Source organism: Nothoprocta perdicaria, unplaced genomic scaffold, assembly GCF_003342845.1.
Source record: "Nothoprocta perdicaria isolate Ctin4 unplaced genomic scaffold, notPer1 scaffold_280, whole genome shotgun sequence".
Taxonomy (NCBI): Eukaryota; Metazoa; Chordata; class Aves; order Tinamiformes; family Tinamidae; genus Nothoprocta; species Nothoprocta perdicaria.
Window position 1 is genome coordinate 372,245 of NW_020455511.1, and position 18,651 is coordinate 390,895.

Consider the following 18,651-nt stretch of genomic DNA (forward strand, 5'->3'; position numbering starts at 1 on the left):
TTTCTTCCTGTGCTATGATATGGTGGCATTTAACATAATGTTCTTGCTTGCTTTCAAAGTTTCCGTATGGATTTTCTGCCTTTTAGCACCAGTAACAAGTGCTTGGAGAGAGAAATTCATTTTGAGTGTGAGTAAGAAGCATTTGTCAGGATTTAACCCTCATATGACAAAGTGGAAATTCGATGCAAAGTCCAGCATATTCAAGGATTAGGGAATTTTCAGTATTAGAAGCAGGTAAACTTCCAACTAAGAAATAGGATTTTAGAGTTACTGAGCAATAAGTGAGTAATTGAGGAAGATGTCTGTGCTTTGGAAAGTTGAATTGCTTCCAGTTTTTAGCTTCCCTCAGACAGGTATGGCCTAGACATATGGTCTAGACTTAATTACCTGGATGTAACAATCATGGGATGTGTTCACATTTCATCACTCAGAGTACACCTGGAGAAGAGAGGCCTATGTCATCAGAACAAGATTAGGAATGTCAAATAATGAAACATTTTGCACTTAAAACATCAGAAAGCATAGGCGTTCTTATTTCAGAAATGCATGCTAAATTTTACTTTTATTGGCATTTTTTAAAATTATTTTTTGCCTTTAATTGAAGGCAGTCTTTGTGAAAGACCCCATGCAACCACCTTGTTGAGCTTTTGTGAGGGCATTGACAGCAAGTTGGGCAGATCCCTAAAATGCCACAGTTTTGCTGAACGGAAACCAGTGGCCTCCAGGTAAATTCCCCCTGCTGAACCTTTGCAGGGTGTCGTGAGGGTGTTTGCATGATTATTTCCGTGTCCTTTGCCACCTGAAGCCCGTCAGCCAGGTGCTACCATAGCCCAGAAGCTAGAGCTCTGTGGTGAGTTTTACAAAATTCCCCCACATGTACAAATCCTTACGATGGCAGAGGAGATACATTGCGAAAAGCAACATTTGGACACAGGTCTGGGTTAAGTTCATAGGAGGTTTTTGTTTTTTTATTTCAGATACGCCAAAACAGCAGCTATTGCGCTCTTTTTTGGTCTGACTTTATTTCTGTCATTCCTGCTTCAGTCCTTGATAAGGATTTGGGGTAAAAACACAATTTAACCTGACTTTCTCCATGAACGAGGCGGCTTGGGTGAGAGCTGGGCTGTTCTGTACATAGCCTTTACATTTTGGGGGAAAATACCCGCCAATGCTTAAATACTTCAAGTACTTAAAAACACTTAAAATAGTGGTTCTGTCCTTCTGCCTACGTGTGTGCTATCCTGCAGCATTGCAGTATAAGCAGCAATGTACAAAGGCCCTGCAGAAAGAAAGGCCATTCCTTTTCATTTTTCTCTCAAAAATAGTGTGCCTTTGTGTCAACTGTCACCACAGCTCTGTGGTGGTGGTAAGTGAAAGCTAAAGAAAAGCTCATTGCTTGAGATGCATTTGTTGCTGCATTTCTGTATGATAAAATCACATAGTGTCTTTTACAGTTACATGGGCTTGTAGGCACTGAGTTTGTCTTCCATAGGATGTGATTTTATTGCAAATGGATAGGAATTTACACGGGAATGTGCAGAATTCCTGCAGCCGAGCAGCGGACTGGGAGTGCCCTGTGCACCAATGCAAGGTCGTTGTGGAGCACGTGCTGGAGCGTTACCATTATCCTTTATCGACAGACATTTGAGCAGTGCTGTAAGGACACTTGGATGTCATTTAACAGTATTGCCAACAGAAACTTGCAGCATCTTTCTGTGGATATCGATTTTAGTGGTTTTACATAAAGCAATTTAAGTAGTTCTACGGGAAAAGTAGATTTTAAACTTGCATCAATTATTAATTTTTGCTCCCTATAGACCACCCAGTGTGTCTGTAGCTAGCTGTATTTATACTGATGCCTATCTATTATTCTTTAAGTGGTGTCCTTTCCGAGTCTGAAATGGTTTCTGCCTTGGTTTTCCCAGTCTAAGAGTCTAGAGGTTTTATATTATGTAAGTATAAATCATATGTAGCTCTATGTATACATATATATGTAGGAAGAACTTGTTCAAGGCGGGAGGGAAAACGGAGGCAGCTGCTGTAAGAAAGTGTGTGGTTGATATCTCATGCAGCATGAGCTGATTGATGCTCCTCTTTTGCACTGGAGCAAAGAGCAAAGAGGAAAATGCTGCTTTTCAATGCCAGGTATAAGATAAAGCGGCCAGATTCAAGGCAGGACTTCTCTGAATTATAAGCGGTGGTTGTTGAGGGGATGGCGAGTTCATGATGGGTGTTGAGAGCAGGTTATCCAGGCAGCTGGGGAAGGTCTCTGCTTTGAATTACCCCAAAATAGGGTTGTTTTGAGTGACGCTGTCCCCGTGTCGCCGTGGGACGGACTCGGTGCTGACGTGGCTTGAAGGGGCGCTCGGAACTTGCAGGCTCTGGCTCCTCCATCCAAAGCAGCCAATCCAGGTACCTTGTGTGTTACTGTGGAGGTTTTCCTGGGAAAGGGGAGCACTTCCCTTGAAGAAATAGCACCAGGATGCAAACAAGACTGAGTATCGTCAGCCTTGGTCAGAATCTATAGTCGTATCAGAATCTATAAGTTGAAGTTACCGCATGTTGTGCAGAAGCATTTTTCGTTATTATTAATTATTTCATTTCCCAAACTGGTCCAAAAAGACACAGTCCTCTCTAGATTGCTTAGGGTGGGCATAGACCACACCCCCCTTCTTTTTCCTTTCCCTTCTCCAGAGTTAATTCCAAGGTGGATGGGAGGCACCATGTGCTACACAGTGTTGGAGACAGTGGTTTTGATTCAACTTGCAGTGGTCTCTTCCGCTCATGCCACAACCTTTTCTTGCTTATTTCGCTGTGCATGCTTCAAGCATGGAGTTCTTTCTAGCAGAATTGTGCCTGCATATGCAGAGGCAAAAACGCTGGTAGGAATTAGACCCTTACCTTTATGTCTGCGAGTGACTTTCTACGTCATGAAGTGCTGTGTTCCCAGTACATCTTAGGTCTGATGCTATTATGTCACAGCAACACCCTGATATATAAGGGGGAAAAAAAAAAAAACCTCAAATCCTACTCAGTAACTTTGGGAAATTATCTGCTAGAGCATCTGGAAGGAAAAGCGAGTGTCTGCGCTGCACATCTGAAGTAATTATTTCCATTTTAAAGGAAACTACTAATTTCACTTCACGCATAAATAACCGTTCGTCACCTTTCATTAGAAATATGTCATAATGTTTCGTGCTGCAAGAACTGCAAGATAAATCCGGTATTTTTGTCAGAAGGAATGTGTGAGCTGCTAAGGTCAAGATGTCAGGGGTATACATCATTTTCTGTTTTAAAAAAATAAGTTAAATCACGGTACCTTTTTCTGAAAGTAATTTGCATTTTAGAGTTTTAAAGATGCAGCTATGCATCGTCTAGTATAAATGTCCCTTTCATAAGGGTGTGCTTTGTAGGAAGAATAGTCTCCAAAACAAGTATAAAACTGAACTTTGTTTCTTATTTGTCATTTTCAATCTTTTTGTTCCATTTTTCTTTTCTGCCTTTGCCTAAAAAAGGTACCATTACTTCTTAATAATCAATAATCCTGGGGAACCCCCCCATCTTTTGAGGTGGCTTTAGAGTATGTTCTGTGATGCATAGATAAAACCCCTGGTATAGATCTTAGCAAAGAGATCTTCCAGTGCATCCTCCTTCCCCCTACTGTCACTTGCAGCACTTTGATGTACTTTGGAGCTAGGTTTCAGCACCAGCTCTGAAATTTGGGTTTTAGACCATTGCTTTTGTTGGTCAACCCCTTGGCTGGGCTGTGAAAACGCGTGAGAAGAGAAGGCAAAATGCATATGGAGGGTGGTGGATTGGGTCAGTCTGAGCTTCTGAGAATTAATCTTGAGCTTATCCTCAGGGTGTTTTGTCTCTGCTTGCCCTTATGTAGCTATTGATTTTTTTAATACACCTTGCTTTGACTAAGAACTCTTGGGGACAGGAGCTGTGATTTAAAGATCTGGATGGAGCCCAAAGGAACCAGATCCAGAATCATGACACAAGGAATTATCAAGAAGCTGACTAGACTTAAAATATATACACTTTGATTAAAGATATATTTTTAAAGCATTTTAAATATTTAAATATATCTTAAATATGTACTTCAAAACATGATTTTTCTCATTATTTTCTGTTTTTTCCCTTACAGATTAACTTGGATGTATCCTTTCCCTCAAGCTTACTTACATCCACACTATGTGTAGTATACTGCCTTGCATGATGAGGCTGTCTATATGGGTAGTAAGTAATTGCCATTATGAAGGTTGTGACTTACGATACATCATGTGTTCTTCATTGGCAGGTTCCAGTTGCACACTGTTTTGGGCCTCCAGGACATTATAAAAGAAAGTTTTGCACTGTGTGCAGAAAGTCACTAGATTCGCCTGCCTTTCGATGTGAAGGTAACTTACTACCCACTTGCAGAGCTGTCTGTTTCCCAGCAATATGTACACAATAATATACACTTTGCTTATATATATATGTACACACATGCAAGAGGTGGAATGAATTCTAATGGAAAGGTTGTCTGTGTCTTTATTGCATTTGTGGGAATTCTTTGTTTATCATGCACTAACTGACCGTGGAAAAGCATACCTGAAATTAAGGAAGCTAATGTCAAACACACACACTGTTTTTTATGCTTCCTCCAGTTTGCTTTGAGGGAGGCTGTGGTTTTGGTGGTGTGCTGTGAGCCTGGGCACGAAGGATGAGATGCTATTACTGCAAAATAAAGACTTCTTCTAGTGGAGTGATTTATTTCAGTTTTCCACTGGAAGCCTTGGCTACAGGGGACTGTCTGATATTCATGTTTCTAAAACCTCCCCCTTCTTGCAAACGGATAGAATATAATTTTCTCCGTGTTGGCAGTCTCAAAAATTCATCCCTTGCCAAGGGGATAAAGTGCCTTAGGTGGAAAGGTATTTAAAAATATTATCTGTCAAAATAATACTGCTTTGAGTGTTCTGACATAGACTGTCTTACAACAATAATCAAACAAATCACCCTAACGACAGAATTTCAGGATCCACTGATCAGAAATGCGTGGCACAAATCACTGGTTTTGATTTGGGGCGGTTCCTTAGCACTTTTTTTGTCTTCTGTGAACTCCCTGAGTTTCTAATGCTCTTAGACCACTAGAGTGAGACTGAAGAGCATTCAGTGTTTTGTTTTAGAAGATTGTTGTCTGTGGACTGTTTAAAAAGTCTTTTTCTTTTTTTAAAGAAACTATATAATACATATGCAAAAACACATGCATACACATACAATTAATTCCATAGGCATCAGAGATGCTGAAATTGCTGTTGTGCTAAAAATACTGTCTTTTTTTTGTTTGTTATTGTTTACATGTATGTGTAGAGGACATACTTGTCTTTGATAAGAGAATTTGGAGCCATAGAGGTACATTGTCTTTGTTCTTGCTTTTATCTTGAGAGCTGCACAAAGAATGTAAAATACAGTCTGCTAGCTCATCAGAGTCTGTCACTTAAACGTAATTATTGCATGTATTCCATGAATTGATGGGATCGTCTTTTCAGATGACCTGCATTTGTAAGTTTCAGAGCTTAAATCTGGCATTAAACAGGCATAACAAATCTTGAGGGGGAAAAAAAAAACTTTTGATTAGCTGTTGTCTCATAGCTGGTTGCAAAATAGTTGTAACCTATCTTATCGATTTTATTCTAAACTTTGATTTTGCATGTGTAGAAATTTAATTCTGTTAACTTTCAATTAAATTGCAATGGTTTTTTTTTTTTTTGAGGCTTTAACATAAATATTTTTAGACATGTAACATGTGAAATTACGTGTTAGATTTAGATATTTGAAATGTTAGAACACTTGTCTCTGGTTCAGCAGAGGTTAGGAAGTTGTGTTCCTAGCATGGATTAAACAGAAATTTTGTTTGTATGGCACGAGTTTGTTTAATAGTAAGTCTGCATTTTTTCCTCTGGCTTTTTTTTCCAAATATGGTTTAAAAACGATTGTTGAGTTCCTAGATCATAAAAAGATTTTCTTGTACTATCTAAAACTATTGCTAGAATTTGTTTTAAAACTCATTTGTTTAAAAAATGGAAAGCTTTTACATTTAGACATTAAATTTTCCTTTTGCTTACTTCTAATGACAGTGCTTAATAGTGCAAGTCATTGTCACTTAAGATGCTCTTTTCTGATTTTTCAACAAACACTCTTTAAATGTCCAACTCTGCCATAACTGACCTGCAAAATATGGGGTGAGGGGGAAGTGGTATTAAGATGAAATTACTTTTTTTTTTTTTTTTTTACAAATATTTCACATTAGATATCCATTCAAAATAAATGTATCGTGTTCCTCACCCTTTAAAATTTACTTATTTTTGTGATTTTCAAGTTTTTACTTTGTAAAGAGTGAAAAAAAACAGACACTGTGAGTGGGTCTTAAACCTCTGTGGTGGAAATAAAGCACATATGGATATTAAACTATAGTGTGAAGTACCTACCTACTTAGGCCAAACTGTTGTTGTATTTGAACTCCCATTCTGCTGAGAATTACTCACGTGCTTTGGATAGCTGTTTTTGCTGTAAAATGCACTAATAACAGTTTCAACAAGGTTAAAAATGGTTTGATTCATAGTGGCTGGTGTTCCTCTTGGTTTCCTTTCCAAGAAGAAAAGCTGGAAAGAAAAAAAGGAGAAAAGGGAGGAATCCAGACGTTTGTTAGTGTTGAACCTGTTGTAAAAGTTTGCTTTAAGCATCAATCAGGAGTAGCACGTTGCCTGTTTGTTAAAAGTTTTACTTAAAGGATGGATTTTTTTTCTTTAAAAAAGGAGGGAGCAGCAGTTAACATTTAAAGGATTATTTTGCCAAGTTGATCCATCTCAAATAAACCATCTTGATTGTTGGCCTTTAGGAAGGAATTCACAGCACTTAATGATGAACAGAATATCCTCATTTGGTTGTGAATTAAAAAACTGTAGCTCGGGGAATTGCTGCTAAAAATGAAACTTTTTTTTTTTTTTCCCAGAGGTTATTTTTATAGGCTCTCTAATTTGAATTGAACTTTAAACACCAGTATCTGTATCTGTCTTGTCTAGGGGGTCTTGTGGACCCTGTCTTAAGGTTATGTTTTCACTCCTTCTGTGCCGTTGATACCCTTCACGTGCCCACTTTTTTCTTACTGAGTTGAGGGACTTATGTAAGAAGCAGCAGATACATCTTAAAGCAGAGGGGAAAAAAAAATATCTATGCTGTGCTTGCATTAGCAGAATCAATGATAAACCACTTTTGTTAACTCCTTGAAGACATAATTTGGTTTATAGCAGCTGTTAGTGAGGGCACGGGGCAAAGAATCTAACTTGCCCTTGAGCTAGACTTTTACAGAGCTGTGAAATATCTGTGTTAAATGCAAGGATGTTTAGAGATCTCTGAAGCACTAAGGCTTGTGTGATTGTGCGGCTATGTAAAAAAAATTGTGGTCGAGTTGGTAATATCTGTTAAAATAGGTTTGCTTTTGTGTGGTAGATGGTGGTTTCTGAAGCATTCAAGCAAGACAGCATTAGCATTGACTGCCTTTCCTGAGCTTGCAGATTGGCTTCAGAATGGGCTGTTGTGCTCTGGGGAATTTAATGCTGTTTTCAAGGTAGTTTCAGATAGGGTGGCTGCCGTTCGCAGTGGCTTCTGTCCAATCTTTAGGTCTCAGTCTTCAGATTTTTCTGATACACTCGAAACAATGACTCGTTTGAGCAAAACAAAAAAGAAAAAAAAAGTTGAAAAATTTCAAACTCAATTCGTTTCATTTACTGAAAGCAAAATCGGGTTCCTTCACAGAGTACTTATACATTCAACTCTTCAAAAATCAGCGTCTTTTTTTATACATATCCATTTACAAGATCCGTGGAGAACTTCTCTACTGCAGTCACAAAGCTAGGCATTGAGTTTCTTATTTGCTGATTTCTGTTGTTGTTGATCTTCTTGTTTGATTGCTTGGGATATAGCATTTTTGCTCTTTTTATCCCTCTTATGGATTCTCCCTTCTTGTGTATTTGAAATTTCAAGTCATCTTTAAAAAAAGTATTTAAAAAAAAAGAAAAAACTTACATAAAGCTTGATAAAGTTTCTTCTAGTTAAAAGATCCAATAAACTTGTTTAATGTTGCCTTCTGAAATATTTAGAAGAATACTCTTCAAAAAAAAAAAAAGAAACAAAAGAAATAATTTCCCTTGTCCTAGCAATGAATTGCAGTATGCAAGGACAGTTTGAACAAAGCTGCTGTCATCTGAATGTTCCAGTTTATTCTAACTGTGTTTAAATCTGCTGAATGCCATTTGATGACAAAGAGGATTTATTTCCTGAGTAATATTTCCTTTTTGGCTGTTGGGAGTCTCCCTATGGATCTAGCTGTCCAGACATTTTACGTGTTTTGACTTTTGTAGTTGTTGTTGTTTTTTAGCTTGCAAATAGCAGGAACAAACGAGATGCATTGGGAAATACCCCCGATACCAGTTGTGTAGGAAAAATGAGTGTTGTGTTTGTGCTGTCGGTGTAGTCGGGCATCACCTCAAAGCATTAATCCCTGTGTGTTGAGTTTACTCGCTCACTGCTTGTTTCCAGGTGGCTCTGAGGCTAAAGATGATTATTATTTGGATTATTTGGGCTCTCGGGAAAGCCTGTTTTGCCTTTACAGGCTCCTGCAAAGCCACGGTGCTGGAGAGCAGCGTTTGTTAATGAGGGTGGTTTCCTGAAGACCATTATCTCTATAGGCTTAGGACTGATGACATGTGGATGCGGATGAGAGGCTTTCTGCTAATGAGGGTCTCATAATCCTGAACATTATTTTAGATGGGATGAAATGAAAGTGAGCTTGAAATGCAAAAACATTCCTTACGACATTAGAAAAGGCAGCTGTTCCTGTGAAGCGGTGAGACCAGCTGTAGTGAGCCAGATGGTGGCTGCAAATTTAACTTTCCGTGCTGGAGGAAATATGGCAAGTACTGATGAGTGAAATTAATCTTTGTCTTTTCTTGTATTAGCTAGCTGTACATCGATTTAACGCACGGGAGGTTGAACAACAGCCTGGCAGTGGTGGTAGGATGCTGCTGTTGTCTATCTTTGCTGAACAGAAAAGAGCATGAAGGGAGGAAAACCAGGTGTCAGCAGCAGAGGAGGGATGAGGGCATGGAGGAACAAGGTGCAAAATGCAGGGATTCAAACTTAAAGAAGTTTTCTTTTTTTTTTTTTCTTTTTTTTTTTTTTTTTTAATTAGTTTGTGAGCTGCATGTGCATACGGATTGTATCCTGTTTGCCTGTAGTGACTGCCGTCAGTGTCACCAGGATGGACACCAGGACCATGTAAGTACCAGCAGCTGTGTGGCAGAGCAGACTACATATTCCAGTGCAAAAACAAGGGCTAATAATAGGGAGGTAATAGGGAAGAGGTCTCGGCCTCTCTTTTTCTTGCAAAGTTCTCTCATTTCTTACTTGCAGGTGAAGGGCATGTGTAGCTTTACAAAACGTGTTGCAAACAGTGAAATGAACTTAAATTCCAATAAATACATCTATTTATGATGTTTATGGAAGGCTTATTGCAATGCCTGGGCTGTGTATGCCACACTGTAATTAGGGAAAAAAAATAATCCATCATCTTAACATCATAATATTGATAAAGTCCAGTCTGTTTGCTGCTTGAATTCCTCATTCGACAGTTGGGATAAAGATGGTCCAGCATCCTGCGTTCAGGATGATGGTCAACTGTGGTGTGTTTTCCCAGGATACTTACCACCATCACTGGAGGGAGGGAAATCTCTCTTCAAGCGCTCGTTGTGAAGTTTGCAAGAAAACCTGTGGCTCCTCCGAGGTGCTGTCTGGCATGAGATGTGAATGGTGTGGCATTCTGGTACGTATCCTTGGGCGTCTTTATGAGAGAACTGTATTAAATGTTATGAGGGTTTGCAGGCCATGACTAATTCTGGAGCTGGTGATATTTGTGTTAGATGGAAAGTCTGATCTTTTAAAAATTTTATTTTCTTTTAGTCATCGAAGTGGGGCATCACAGTCGAACTAAATTCTGTTGGACTTAGGATTTTCACCTTACAAGGGTGTTACTGCTGTAGCTGTGTGAAAGTCTTAAGTCACATTCATTATGTAAGGTCAGAGACATGCCATTTTAACAAACTTAATCCTTTTTCAGTGTAGAATACTCTTAAACTGTGAGCTTTCTTAGCAGTGACTGTTATTTTTTACATTTTTCCTTTTGCATGACTTTTGTCTTGATTCCTGTGGAACGCGATGGTATCCTTCAATAACCCTCAGGAAAACCACATTTTTTTAAAAATATTCTAATGTACAATCTGCAGTGTAGATAGAAAATGATCCATCCAGTGAACACTGCCTGCTTGTGAGGTATAACTGCAGTGCAAAGGAACAGCAGATGGGGTGGCAAGTTAAAAGTATGTTTGATAATAAAGTTATTAATCTGCCTCTTATACACACAGAATCACGCAATTAGAATGGCTGAGGTTGGAAGGGATCTCTAGAGATCATCTAGCCCTCATACAAGCACTCTGATCAAACAGAAGGAGATTCATTATGTTATAGTCATCTAGAACAAAAAGTTGAGGTTATTCAGAATTTTGGGGTATGATTTGAGTCATTTCAAAATAGCCTTAGTACTGTTTTTTTTTTCTTTTTTGATGTGATTCATAATTTCTGGGGTGGGAAAAGCTGATTTTGAGAACAGACTAACACATGCAGCAGCTGTATGGACACATCTATAGCGGTGTGTACAGCCAATGCTGACTGACGATAGAGCACAAAGTGGAAACTAGTCAGGCAGCCCTTGGAATAAACATCCTGAAACCTCTCTAAATTTGCGAGTGGTGCGTCTATGGAAGAAGATAATACTATTTTCAAGCTCTTAACTTGTCCACCTCTCTGTCCTCTGTCCTACCCCAGTTTTCCAGTAAATACTTATAGAGAAAGTAAGATTTGGGGCTTAGGACTCATAATTTTCATATTTTTTTGACAGCTGTATAAAAATCCTTAGTTTATAATAGAGCAAGTTTGTAATACCTGGAATTTCTTCATATTTGCTTTGTAAAAGCCTAATGGAACAAATTAAAATTTGATGTGAAAATGGCTCACTTCTTTCAATGAAACTGAAGTGATTTCTAGGTGACTATACCTTCCAAGCTGTTTTTTTTTTTTTCCAGTAACAGTGCATATTGCATTACAAACGTTTTAATTTTCTTGATATTTTGATAAGTACGTAACTAGTGTGCTTCTATTTATAGGCTCATGCTGCTTGCTATGTAATAGTCACACCGCAATGTACTTTTGGAAGATTAAGGAATATGATTCTTCCTCCAAACTGTGTGCGATTATATTCTCGCAACTTCAGCAAACTGCACTGCTTTCGTATATCAGAGAACTTGCAGGCAGAGCCAGGTAAAAGCTTTTGTAGCTGATTGCAGTTAATTGCTGAGTGTGTTTAACCTTGTATTTCACTGAAGAATGCTAATTTTGCATTGTCTTTTGAGGATGTACTTTCACCTTTTTGCTCATTCTGGTCAGTAGAGGATGTAGTTCCTAAGTGCAGACTGTGTGCAGAATTCTTCAACTTTATTGCTTACAGGGCAGATTTGAAAGCTCATCTTTTGGTGTGGGGATGTGTATGTGTGTATATATGTATATACTTGCTACCAAAACATATATGTATGTTTTAAATCAAGATATATATATACAGAGAAAAATATATATACTTATATAATTATGTGATTATGTGATATGTATCAAGATAAATACATATATACACATACATATATCTTGATTATATATTTTTATCAAAGGATATATATAATCTTGAACATATATTCATATATATAAAATACATAGATTTATATTTATATATATATAAAAATCAACACACACACATATATATGTATATATCTTGACTTTTTAGCTTGATTTTTCCCTTTGAACTGTAAAGTTTCCTTCAAAGAAACCTGGAGTTAAAACTTTTTAACAATTTACTAAGCTGGCAAGACTTAAGATGGAACTCTTATAATTAGGAATTTGAATAAAACCTCCTGCTATGCTACAGTTCATACTACTTTGACAAAAATTAAAAGGGTAATGATGAACACATTTTCAGTGCAGTTTTTTTAATCTGCTTTCTTTTTCTGTACATGCGTCTCTGAATCCTGAAATTGTTCAAAATAACTCAGAAATGATGCTTAGAGGAAAAACGAAAGCCTAATAAAAGCCCAGGAGTGACAGTGTAGTTGGCAGATTGTGTTGTTGTAAGCACTTGCTGATATACATGCTGCTTTTTGTTTGGGATATCCTGTATCTAAATACTTCCATTCCCTTCTTTGAGCATTTGCCCTTTCAGGATTTCTGTGCTGAGGGAAATCATTCATTTATCAACGTGACATTGTACTGCCACCTAGAGTACATGTTGGCCCAGCAAGTCTTTTGGTACAAGAAAATCTTTTAAAGAAATTGAAATAATTTCTCATTTATATTTTGACTATCATGGGCCTTGTAAAGCTTTTCTTTGTGCTTAAAGTTTTAGGAAAATCTGGATAAGGCTTGGAAATGTTGTCCATTTTTTTTTTTTTCTCCCAGCACCACAGGTTCTTCCAAGGTTTCTACTTTGATGTTGAGCTGCTAGTAGAGTTTTTTGTGCCTATGAAGGCAATTTGTGGGTAGCAGGAGCTGTGTGTCTGTGTGGGCACAGCATTGCTGTTGTGGAAACTGTATAACCACAAGTCTGCATATTGCAGATAGACCCAAGGGCCTAGAAAAGCATGTGAGGGGGAGGAGGTCTTGTTTTGTTTGCTTTTTGGTTGGTCTAATTTTGTCATGTTTTTGGTCTCTTTTTTTAAACTTCTTTGGCAGGGGCTAGAGGTAGCAGGGGCTAGAGAAGTACAACAAATGCTTGAAAGTCAATGTGTTTTTGGCATTTCTGAGATGAGAAATACCAGAAATATACAATCTGGGTGAATCCATTACATATTAGAAGTTTCCCCAAATAGTTTTTAGTTTTTCTTTATTTTTATTATTTTTATTATTATTATTATTTTTTTATTATTTATTTTCAACATAAGTTGAGTGCAATTTTAAGTCTCATTCTAGTGTGTCTCTTCTGATGTTATCTAGGTTTTTCTTCTAAACAGAGAGCTTTTCTCATTTGTTAGTCTTACGATTGGTGGTGGTGGTGATGTTTCTGTGGGTTTTTTTTTTTTTTGTCGGTTTTATTTTGAATCACCTCTAAATAAAACTTTAATACTATTCGCAGTTAGACTCCTAGCTTACAGCTGCACTTTCTGGTCTTATGGCTCATTATTTTAAGAGGTAGAAGATGATGTTTTTCCCTGCAGGACTTTGGCTACGTGGAGCTGTACCAGTCTCTTCCAGGTTATTTCAGGTTATTTGAAGTAATAATGCTTTTTGCCTTCCTGTTTTTAGAATGTGTCTTGTACTCTGAAATTAGAGAAGGACGAGCAAATTGTCCATTGACATGGCTCCATGGCTAGGAGTGGGCATGAAGGGAAAGGGAAGTATTCAGTAACTTAATTTGGAGTCTTTCTCACACCTTAATGCACTGTTAGCTGCATCCCTTTGGACTGGGGGGCTGCCTCTGGCACTTGCCTTCTGGCACTTGGTGGGTGTTTGAGGTTTGTTTTTTTGAGTAACCAGTGCCCACCCCGCAGCCTGTTGCTTGTATGGGGATTTTCTCTGTTTTTTTCTCTTCCCAGGGAATACAGGTACAAAGCAGGAGGTTCAGTGGGCAGAAGGCTAAGGTTTATAAGCACCGTTTTTAACATGATCATCTTTGGTTGTGTTGGCTTACACATACAAGGGTTTTGAGTATGCTCTCACTGTGGCTATATGGCTACGCAGGTTTTTGTTTTATGGTCTTTTTGAAGGAGGGATTTTTGTCCTAAAATAACTAGAAAAGTGTGGCTGTCTGGTGTGATAGCATTCTTGTTTTGTTAAACTGCCATAAACACATTAAATGACTAATTTTCTTTCTCTTGCCTCGTTCAAATTAAAAATAACTCTTATAATGTTCATTTTTCGCAGATGAAGATGATGATTTTGATGGGTCAACACCGGGGTCAACAAAAGATGTCCAAACTTCTACAGATTCAAGTAAGCAAATTTTTTTTTGTATGTATCCATCCATTCTAGTCTTTATTCATAAAATTTTAATTTGTTTTTCTTTACGAAATAGGACATGAATATTCTTGTAATGATAGGTTTCAGTTTGGGATCCTGAGCCTGGGTCCACCGCATATCAAGGTCTTATCAGCTGTCTCATCTCTATTTCCTATTGGTAGATTATTTGGCATTAAGTGTCAATCTGTTCATTAGCCTGTCAAACACATCACAAAAGAAGGCTTTCCCCAAACCTTCTTTCCACAGGTCAGTACCACAGCGCTAAATTGTTTCTGAAAAAAGCATGCTTCATAAATCACACTGAGATATTTCTCTCAGCAAAATAACTGAAGAAAGAGATCACGGTATTAACGATGGAAAGAAAATAGGCAGCATGTCTTTTCTAAGTCTTTTGCCTTTAAGATATGTGGGTCCAAATCTTATTGAAGACACCATGTGCATTTTTAGCTTTGCTCAGGCATGGTCCAGTGCATCAGGACTGAGGTCAGTCAGCTGCTCCTCATGCAGTTCTCGTGCCCATAGTAGCTGTATTTTTCTGAAGAATGAAGCCAATCTGCAGTCTGAGGGCAAAAAAAACCCCTTTTGGACTATATATTTATTAGAAGCTAGAAAAATAGGGTATTTTCTGCATAATGTAGTTACATAAATGATTCGCAAAACAGTAATTGTAAAACAGTGAATGTGACCTACTTGCTTATTTCCCTTTAGTGTAGAGTCCTTGCAAAATCAATATTCTATTAATTGAAATGGAGTATTGAAAATGCTCTTATGAATATTCTGGTTAAAAAAAAAAAAAGAAAAAATGCTGTGTGTTGTAAGTTGTATTGAGTATAAATTACGATGGACCACCATGCTTCTTTATTACAGGAAAGAAACTCTAAGTAACTGTTTTTCTAAGAAACTTCTACTTTTTTTAGTGGCCTTTTATGTGACATAAGTAGTTGAATGTCAGGGCTGTTGTCCTTATCAACCGGGGCTAATTCCTTTATTTATGACCTTCAGAAGGCAGAATATCTGGATCTTGATATCTAGATAATTTAATTGACATGGTAGAAAGTGCTTGTACAGAACAGTTCAGCCTTAGGCATCCTTTCCAAGGGAAGAAGGAAAAAGATGCTAAAACTTACAACTGCAAATAAACTGGAATTTACTTTTTGTTCCCGTATGCTGTCCCTCATCAAACTGGAAAAGCAGACCCCTTGGTTGCTTGCCCACATGCCCTGCAAGCCCAGCTTAGTGTTTGCTGGTGGTTACACACCAACACAAACACCCGTTTGCTGGCAAACAGTAGAATAATACAAACTCGGTAGAGTAATACTAGGAAAAAAAGTTTAACTTAGCAGCTTCCAGTGTCTTTTTTTTTTCTTCTTCTTGCTCTTTAATATTATTATTGCATGAGATGGAAAGATAGTTTCAATCCTTTAGGCTTGGGAACTTAAATATATTATGTTAGTCAACCTTGAAAATTGGCCTAACAAGATTATGAAGTCAAAAGTATGAAATGACCTTAAAAACAACCCTACACTTGATTGATTTAACAGATGTACAGATCTCTCTTAAAAAAAAAAAAAAAAATCCACTATGACTGAGTTTGGAAAAGGATTATGAATCCTCATCCCTGGGAACCAAAGCCAGCTCCTAAGGGTTTGTCTATGCAGGCAATAACTAACTTCAGGAGAACGGAACATTATGGGAACTCTAGGATAAACGCTGTGCCAGATGCCCTTACTACAGTGTGGTTATTTGTCTTGCTTGGGGAGAGAAGCACCCAAAGCCACTTCCATACTAAAATAATTGTTTCTACATCTTACTGAGAAGTTGTAAATGGTAAAACTGTTCTGTTATTGACAGACATCAGGTCGGTTTAGGTGGCAGGGGATAAGGAGCTTAAAAAAGCTCTATTGGGTCTGATTTCTGGTGCTCTTTCAAAGGTTCCAGTCATTCCTGAGGTAGGATGTTGAATAGGTTTCAGACAACACTACTTTTTTTTTTTTCTTGGAAACAAAATTTTCAGCTGAAATACAACTGTAGAAGTGTTCTCCCAAGCTCAAAATGTCAAAGGCAAACTATTAAAAATTATTGCTATTATTTCATTGTAAGATGAAGATTTACTGGGCAAAAAGAAGATGGCTCGTTGAGAACATTCAACAAGTTAATCCCAGGTGACCTATCTCAATAGCTCTTGAACCACAAAACGAGTCATTAAGAGGTGTTACCTGTGTGTCACTGAAAGGATCCTGAAAAGACATAAGATTCCATCTCTGCTTGCTATGAATCAGTAAAAGCTGAGGGCATTTAGCTATTGGTATGTTCATGTCTGAATTCAGGCCTTTTTGTTTGTTTTTGAGGCTTGTCCATCATTGGTAGCAGTTCAGAGTTGCTGTTCCTCTGCATCTTCAACTACTTTTTCTCACAAAAGCTTAATATTTTTAGGTACTTAGTCTTCAAAAGATACTCATTTGCAAGTTACATTACTAAAATGAGTCATACTGAAAGCTGTTTTTTCCCTAAGACAGTTTGTGCCCTGCCTTTTGAAGATATTTTGAAAAATAATATTGTACAGGATGTATACATATATGTATACAGCTTGTATATTTCCTTTAGTTGGGTAACTTGTGACTAGTTTATCCCGTGACTAAAAATAAAAATACTGCTTTGAAAGATCACATAAAACTTATTTTTTCCACTTTTTCCCTGTTGTGCACATCATCCTTTTTCCTCCTCCTCCCAATCGCCTTTGTCTGCCTTTTCTGAAACTTGACATAGTCCACTATTACTTTCACTTCTCATTGCCTTCTACTGTTTTTTCCTCCCAGGCTTTCATGTCCAAGCAATTCTCCCCAAGAGCAACACCTACTTGCTAGTGTTGCTGCCCATTTCATTTGGTTCCTTTGCAATCTGCCTGTCCCTCTTGTTCACCAAATCTTTTTTGTCCCGCTCATCCTTGATATCTCACACCAACTGCTAGTCCAAGCATTTCTTACTTAAAATGCCTATTTTGGAGAAGTTGAACAGTAACTTTTTTTTTTTAAATTCCTTCCGAGGATATGAGAGGTCTTCTAGCAAGTATCTTTAAATAGAAAAAGAAAATGGAAAAATCTTCCAGTAGTTCTGTAACATCATTGTCAGAAAGCAATGGAGATATGTAAGCAAATATTACTAAAGATTTATTCCCATGCCTCAAGTGTCCTTATAATGAGGTTTATGAGACTTAAAATCCCATAGTTAACTTTTTAGAGTGCTTCAAACTGACACAGAACCACAGCTTTGTGCTGGTTGGAAAAGGCCTTCAGGATGCTGGAGCGCAGCCGTTCATCCATGACCCCCGTGCCTGCAGATCCCGGTGCCCAGGCGCCCCATCCACCCGCCCCGTGGGCACTGCCGGGACGGAGCCTCCAGCCCTTCCCGGGCAGCCTCTCCCGGGCTCCGCGGCCCTTCCCGTGTGGAGGCTCCTGCCGCTGTCCCTCCGGAGGCGGACACAGACTGCGCCGGGCTCTGCCGGAGCCTCCCGCTCCTGCTGCCCTCCCGGCGCTGTCCCCGCAGCCGCCCCGTGGATCCGAATTCCACCCCGCCGCCTTCGCCTCCCCGGGCCCTCGCTGCCCTGGTCCTGCTGCTCCAGTCCCGCTGCTCCAGAGCTTCCAGGACTGCGTCCCACCCTTCTGCAGACGGGCGCCACAGTGGCCAGTCTCCAGGTGTCTGGGACCTCCCCCGTTGACGGGGACCATCTGGTGGAGAGCAGCTTGTTGGGCACCTCTGGCAGCTCCTTCAGAACCCGCCTGTGGTCCCGTCTGCCCCCATAGACGTGTGGGTGTCCAAGTGGAGTAGCTAGTCCCTGACTGTATCCTCCTGCATTACGCAGGGTTTATTCTGCTCTCAGTAGGTGTCCTCCAGAAACGAACGTGTGGTTTTTGCTTTTGTGCTTGTTTCTGAGGCTGGGCTGTCACTGCTAAAGATCTTGCTAGTCTTGATGCTTGGGTGCAGGTTCTCCCTGGCTGCCCACTGGCAATGCCTACAGAAACATTGCAGTAGGTCCCTTCTTGGCTTGACAGACCTTCTGACTATGGGTTGTTGTTGCACGGAGATGCCGTGCAGTTGGCAGAAAACTCAAGCCTTTGGCCCAGGAGCATCTCTGCTGCATGGTTGTCTCTGGCACCTGCCCAAGAACCTCTGCCTCCCCATGTAGCAGTCTAACACAGGAGAGGGGAAGTGAATCCTCCTCATCCGCCTCATCCTCCTATAGAAGGCACCTGTCATAAGAAAGCCACTTCTGAGGGAGGTTTCCAAGGATTTTTCACAGCCAGTGCTTGTAGAACCAATCTTCTGCTGTGCTCCAGCCCATGTAGCTGTTTACCAGCCCCGTGGGTTTGGGGAAAAAACCTTTTCTGCATCTTCTCACTTGGTTCTGGGTGACCTGTGCAGAATACTTCCGGGATCAGGTAACAAGGTTAGGAAAACATCTTGGCTTCTCTTTGCTGGTCCTTGATCACAGTTACT

At 39.1% G+C, this 18,651-nt stretch overlaps 1 protein-coding gene across 1 annotated transcript in view; it reads left to right on the forward strand.

Annotated features, from left to right (window-relative positions):
* The window catches only part of DGKQ (diacylglycerol kinase theta), a gene marked incomplete at its 5' end in the record, with an annotated part of 73,445 nt that overhangs the window by 21,189 nt on the left and 33,605 nt on the right, over positions 1–18,651 (forward strand). The window contains 5 exons of the mRNA XM_026041275.1: positions 4,304–4,403; positions 9,239–9,324; positions 9,743–9,868; positions 11,265–11,418; positions 14,062–14,130. Coding sequence (XP_025897060.1) covers positions 4,304–4,403; positions 9,239–9,324; positions 9,743–9,868; positions 11,265–11,418; positions 14,062–14,130 — 535 coding nt within the window. The remainder of the gene's footprint in view (positions 1–4,303; positions 4,404–9,238; positions 9,325–9,742; positions 9,869–11,264; positions 11,419–14,061; positions 14,131–18,651) is intronic.